The following is a 6,760-nucleotide window of genomic DNA, read 5'->3' as shown; positions in this document are numbered from 1 at the left end:
CTTGACTCAGGCAGGAGCAGTGAAAAATAGACTGTTCATGGAATTACATTTCTGGATTCAAATGTGAAATGTATAATCTGGGCGGCCTTGAAAATGAAATAACTGGAGTGAGGCGGGAGCAGTGTAAATTAGGCTGCCCTGGGAATTGAATTCCTTGATTGACGAGGTTCCTGTGTAATCTTGGCGGCCCAGAGAATTAAGCTCCTGGATTGAAGTGGGAGCAGTGAATTCTAGCTAGTCCAGAGAACAAAATTCCTGAACTCAGATAGCAGCAGTATATGTAGGCCTCCTACATTATTGGACTGAGGCGGGGACAGTGTAATCTAGGCAGTGCAAGGGATTTAAAATGCTGGACTGAAGCAAAAGCAGAGTAATCTAGGCGGCCCAGGGAATAACATTCTTGGACTGAGGAGGACGCAATGTATTCTAGCCAGCCCTCGGAATGGAATTACTGAACTGAGGTGGGAGCTGTGTAATCTAGCCAGCCTGGGAATGACATTCCTGGACTGAGGAAGCAACAATGTAATCCCGGCGGTCCAGGGAATAAATGTCCTGGACTGAAGCCGGAACAGTGGAAACGCGTCAGCCCAGTGAACACCATTCCTGGACTCAGGCCAGTGTGTCATGTGTGATTACAATCTTTCCATCACTGTGTCCATCTCTAAGTTCCTGCCGTTTAGGAATATTTATTGATGGTGACTATTTTTGCCTTGTTAGTCTGGGTTTGAATACATCAGATAACAAGATTGGGGGAATCCAGCCTCCTCTCTTCTTTTATTCATATTGTTTCTGTCACTTTCTCCTCTTTTGTTCACTGGTTGTGTTTAATTCAGGAAGAGAAACTCCATTCTCTTTGATCAATCTCGGTATTTTATGCTCGGCTGAAATATTCCACATTCGGTCACTTTTAATTTAAAACTGTGTACAACATGCTAACCTAGGTTGTGTTGCAATAACGTGTTGATTTGACATTGGGTCACTGAGTGTGTTTGTTCAATGTCTGTAATTAATGCTATTTACAGTGAGGCCTAATTATATCGCTCAGGGATTTTGCTCTGCTATAAAGAAGGAGCTCCCTTCACTGTCTCACCTCACACAGTCAGCGCGCTGCCTCCAGCATAAAGACCACCAGCGACTCACAGACCGGAAGATATGGCTGTGCCACCTCCACCGCCCCCTCCGCCTCCCCCGCCCCTTCCTGATAATTGGCTTGAAAATGTGCGGATAGATAACTTATTTAATGAAATACAAAAGATTTACTACCCAATCCTCGCTACTGTTGGAGTTCCGAGTAAGTTCAATGACCAGTTATGAATTCCATAAACCATGTTACACTGTAATATTATTCTTGCTATTTACAGTGTGATTTTATTCATTAATGATTTTCTGTGCTTGCATTTCTCGCATCATCTAAATCGTTTAAATGCAAGTCTTTCTTTTTATCAATGTTAATGCATGAGTTGTTGTATAAAAATACTCGGATTGCCTCGCTACAGTTGGTGCTCCTGTTAAGACTCTATATCTAATAATTAATTATGTTAGTTATGTTTAACAGATTTAATGTTCTTATAATTTCCTCCCCCACCCCGGCAGCCCTCGCTGCTGTTGGTGCCCCTGGTAAATCTCTGTATGCAGCTTTCAATTCTGTAAATAATGCTTAACTGTATTTCTCTCCTTCTTTCCATGTTCCTTGTCATTCCCCATGCTTTCCGCGCTGCTGTCCGCTATTGATTCTGTACGTGATACGGTGTTACCGAGTTTGCAATATTCTATGTTCATTTCAAGCAATGATATTGAACCCAGACTCTTTATTTAACGAATTTCCGTCTGCTATCCACACTGAACATTCCTAACAGATAAGAAAAATGTTTTCTTGGATTATGAAACTTTTCACGTAATGGCAAAGGTCTTCGACCTGAAACGTTAACTCTGTTTCTCTCTCTCCACAGGTGCTGCCTCACTTGCTGAGTATTTGCAACAGTTTCTGCTTTCATTTCAGATTTCCAGTATCCACAGTATTTTGCTTTTATTTTCGATTAATGATCGGAATGACTATTTAAACAGAGTCACAGGAAGAAAATCCTGGCAGGTCATATTCATATCTTTAAATGTGTGAAATATCCGCTAATCATTCAGTTCCAGTCACTGTCTCTTTTTCCACCAGCTCCAGTTCAGCATTCGTGGCACTGCTTCAGGTAGTTGGAACAGGATTACAAGGATAATTTACATTCTCATAAAATGTTCTTTAGCCAGATTTCAATACAGTAACGTGCAATCTTTGTTTTGAATTTACAATTAAGTCACATACCCGTCTGGCACAGTTCAGTGGATCTCTCAGTGAGACCCAGTGTGGTTCTCTATTGCCTCCTGATGTACTTCAGGATTAACAATCCCAGCTGAGGATAAGACAATCCTTTGATATTTTGTCCTCTAATATTCTCTGCACAAGGTTGGAAACCAACATGTGAAATGTACAAGGATAATTCTCTTCAATTTGTGTTCAGGTACTTTACAAAATCGTTCAGCAGCACTTTGCCTGTTGGATTATTCGTCTCAATTCGATGTTGTTAAATACATTTACTGAGGCATTTATTGCCAATGATAACTATGTATTGCAATTCAGAATCCATTTTTTTGCAATGTTATTTGGAAAATCTTCCTTTCAATGAGCTACAATTTGCGTATTTCAAGAAAAATGCGGTAAACTCAATCCTCAAAGCAAGTCTGACAGCCTAGTTGTCTTTATAACTGCAGTTCATTTGTATTTATCTTAACATGGTCGTATTACATCCGTACATTTTAAATAGAATTGACTGTAATTATTGCATGCCAAGTTTGCAGTTTCTGTGGCATTCATTTACTGTTCTATATATAAAGGATATTCAAACCAAGATCAGGAATCCAAGCGGGATTTCCGAAACCCGAACACAGGGCACAGAAGCGAACTGCACTGCTCAAATTGCTGACTGGTCCTGGGACACGGAGTTCTGTAAGAGTAAAATAACATAGGAACATAGGAAGAGGTGTAACGCATTTAGCCCCTCAAGCCTGTTTCGGCATTTAATGAGATCATGGCTGATCTGCGACCTAACTCCTTATACACGACTTTGCCCCATATCCCCAAATATCCTTGGTTAACACAAATCTATCAATCTCAGCCTTAAAATTGACAATTGATCTAGCATCAACTTCAGTTTTGTGGAAGAGAGTTCCAAACTTCTACCAACCTTTGTGTGTAGAAGTGTTTCCTAATTTCACTCCTGAAAGGTCTGGCTCTAATTTCTAGACGGTGCTCCCTAGTCCTAGAATCCCCAACCAGGGAAAAGAGTCTCTGCCTATCTACCAATCTGTTCATCTTAATAACTTGAAAACTTCGATCAGATCACCCCTTAACCTTCTAGATTCTAAGGAATTCAATCGTAATTTGTGTAATTTCTCCCCATAACTTAACCCTTGGAGTCCGGGTGTCATTCTGGTAAACCTACGCTGCACTTCCTCCAAGGCCAATATATCCTCCCTAAGGTGTGGTGCCCAGAAATGCTCACACTACTCCAGGTGTGATCTAACCAGGGCTTTGTATAGATGCAGCATAACCTCTACCCACTTGTGTTCTCGGGCTTTAGATATAAAGGCCAGCATTCAATTAATGTTTTTGATTATTTTCTGTACCTGTCGATGATATTTTAATGATCTATGTAGATGCTCCCCTGCCTCATTTGAGCGCCACTCGTTTTAGCTTCTCACCATTTAGAAAGTACCCTGTTCGATCCTGATCATGTACAAATTGGAAAACCTGACATTTGAATTCGTTAAAACCCATTTGCCACATTTTTGCCCATTCACTGAATCTATCGATATCCCTTTGTAATTTCATGCTTTCATCAATACTGCCTACATTGCTGCCTAACTTTGTGTCATCCGCAAATTTGGATATATGACGTTCTATGCCATCATCTACGTCGTTAATAAAAACTGTGAATAGTTGAGGCCCTATCTGGTCCTGGGAATGTGTCACACTTTAGAGTCATTATTTTATTTGTTACTATTTATTTATTGACAATTTTATTGAGTCCCAGTCTCTGATACAATATTAGTTTCCTTGGGATTTCCGGCATGCTTCTTCCTCTACAGTAAATACTGAAACAAAGTCTGTTTTCAACATGTCCGCCATTTCCTTATCATTGACAATATCACAACTTTCAGTTATGAAGGGTTCAAATTTACTCCTGACCACCCGATCTTCATAATATAATTGTAAAATTTATGTGTGTCGATTTTGATATCCCTTACAAGTTTCTTTTCATAATCCCTTTTGTAGCTCTTAGTAACTGTTTTGTGACCGTTTGCTGTTCTTTGTATCTTTCAAATTCGCCAGGATCTGTGCTACATTTTGCATTTATATAGGCTTTGCCATTTATTTCCATGCTGTCCCTTACCTCTTTAGTCGTCCAGGGCTGTTTATTACAAATAGAGCTCTTGCCCCTCAGGGGTATAGACTGTTTCTGTATTAGCTGAAATTATTTTTTGGACATCCCCACCGATTGTCTGTTGTTTTACCCATTAACAGTTTTGCCAGTTTACTGTGGACAGTCTCTGCCTCATCCCGTTGAAGTCAGCCTTACCTAAACCTAGAATCCTAGCAGCGGTTTTGCGTATCTCTTCATTGAACTCGATCATGTTCTGATCACTATTAGAAAAATGTTTCATTAGGCTGTTAAGTAAATCTGGCTCATTACTCATTAATAAATCTAACATGGAATGCCCCTTGTTGGTTAAGAACCTATTGCTACAGAACACTATCCTGGACACACTCAATAAATTCACTACATTTCTGAAATGTGCTAATCTGCTTTTCCCAATCTATTCCTGACATACTCTAGTCCTTTGCATCCCTGGTACCTCACCTGATGCTTTATATATGCTGAGCTAAAGGTAGATCTATCATTTCATCTCTCAGTGAGAAAACAGCTGTTACTTTTATGTATGTATTTATTTCATTTCATTTATTGATTAATTATTCAGACAATAAAGATTTACAGATTCAAAGGTAATATAATTAGATTATATCAATGATCGTCAGTAATTAGATTCAGATTTCACCCCGAATTCCATTAAAATGCTGCTTTTGCTGCCAGCCTGATGTAAATCTTCACTGTTTATTACATTCCGCAGTTAACTTAGTGACCATTGTGATCCTGTCTCGGGGAAAGTGCGGTCTCTCCACATGTGTCACTCACTACCTGGTGGCCATGGCAGCGGTGGATCTACTGGTCATTATCATCGACCTGATATTGAGGCAGATTCCAATTACTTTTAAGAAACGATTTGCTCCTGTGTATTCTATCCCCGTGTGTAATATCCACGCCGTCCTGCTTTATGCAGTCACAGACTGTTCTGTCTGGTTCACTGTCACTTTCACCTTTGATCGTTTTGTGGCAATTTGTTGCCAGAAGCTGAAAACTAAATATTGCACTAAGAAAACGGCTGCTGTGGTTCTAGGAACAGTGACTGTGCTGAGCTGTTTAAAGAACGTTTTCTGGTATTTTATGTTGACAGATGAATATGTGCTAGAGAACACCCCCTGGTTCTGTGATGTAACACTCGAGGTTCAGTTTTCACCGGCCTGGGGGGCAATCGAGTTCCTTCATCATATTCTCACCCCGGGGGTCCCATTTGTTCTGATTCTGCTGCTCAATGCTGTCACCGTCAGACACATTTTAGTGTCCAGCAGAGCCCGCAGGAGACTCCGGGGTCCCAGCAGTGGGGAGCGTCCCAGAGACCCAGAGATGGAGAGCCGAAGGAAATCCATCATTTTACTGTTTGCTATTTCGTGCAATTTCATCCTGTTATGGTCTGTGATTATGGTCTATTCTATATATAACCGGGTGTGGCGATTGGTTGATTATATTGTGTCTCTACCTATATATTTTCCAGGTTTGGGACAAATGCTCCAGCTACTGAGTTGCTGCACAAACACTTGCATTTATGCCGTGACACAGACTAGGTTCAGACAGCAGTTGAAAAATGTGTTGGAATATCCCTTTACTTTAATTGTAAAACTCATTAAAGAATGAGATGAACTGAAGAAGTTCCTGCATCAGAACGTAACCCCATCTCATATTCTGTCCAACCCAGTCTAACCGCAGGGCCAGTGATATATGTTAGTATTAGCACACTCACTGACACACTGTCTACATCATAGCCCAGCGGCTGAGACATCCTATGAAATGTAAAACACTGCCACTGACCTCAGAAATATTAGCACACTGAAAGTGGTAACTGGTTTATATTAACACACTCACTGGAACACTCTGATCATACTGTTATACTGCCAAACGCTGATAGTAATCAACAAAATACTCCCCCAGATCCGCTGCTCATATTTACAATGAAACCCCCGGTAAATATTAACCCAGTCCATGTTCAAATATTAACTGAATCACAGAACACCGCACAAATATGAAAATACCGGCAGAGACATTCTTTGTGCAATGACATTCTCCAACACAACCACAACAAATATAAACACAAGCATAGAGACACATTTTTCATTGTATTACACTGTCATCGGTGTCCTGTGGAAAAATCTCACCCACTCTCTCGCCTGGCATGCCCCACATCACTCTTTCTCTCACACTCTATGTCTGCAATTGTAACATTTACTGCTGCATCAAAATTCCACAATGTACTGCTGCCCTCCCCATTGTAGCATTTACTGCCGCCTCCCAATTCCACAAAGTACTGCTGCCCTCCCCAATTG

General features: G+C 40.6%; 1 protein-coding gene across 1 annotated transcript; it reads left to right on the top strand.

Annotated features, from left to right (window-relative positions):
• Nucleotides 1-1,104: 1,104 nt before the first annotated feature.
• On the top strand, nt 1,105-6,175 carry LOC147091169 (putative G protein-coupled receptor 139). Its single transcript, XM_085976667.1, has 2 exons — nt 1,105-1,291; nt 5,173-6,175. Exons 1-2 carry the CDS (start codon nt 1,153-1,155, stop codon nt 6,072-6,074), a joined length of 1,041 nt encoding a protein of 346 aa, XP_085832793.1. The 5' UTR covers nt 1,105-1,152; the 3' UTR covers nt 6,075-6,175.
• Nucleotides 6,176-6,760: the final 585 nt, after the last annotated feature.

The sequence above is a fragment of the Somniosus microcephalus genome, unplaced genomic scaffold (assembly GCF_052327205.1).
Source record: "Somniosus microcephalus isolate GS21.2 unplaced genomic scaffold, FLI_Smic_1.0 unresolved_chr3, whole genome shotgun sequence".
NCBI classification, from domain to species: domain Eukaryota; kingdom Metazoa; phylum Chordata; class Chondrichthyes; order Squaliformes; family Somniosidae; genus Somniosus; species Somniosus microcephalus.
This window is presented reverse-complemented; position numbering and strand designations above follow the sequence as displayed.

Coding starts and splice junctions, on each gene's coding strand:
- LOC147091169 (XM_085976667.1), top strand. CDS start 1,153: ATGGCTGTGCCACCTCCACCGCCCCCTCCGCCTCCCCCGCCCCTTCCT. Junction 1,292..5,172: donor CGCTACTGTTGGAGTTCCGA/GTAAGTTCAATG, acceptor TACATTCCGCAG/TTAACTTAGTGACCATTGTG.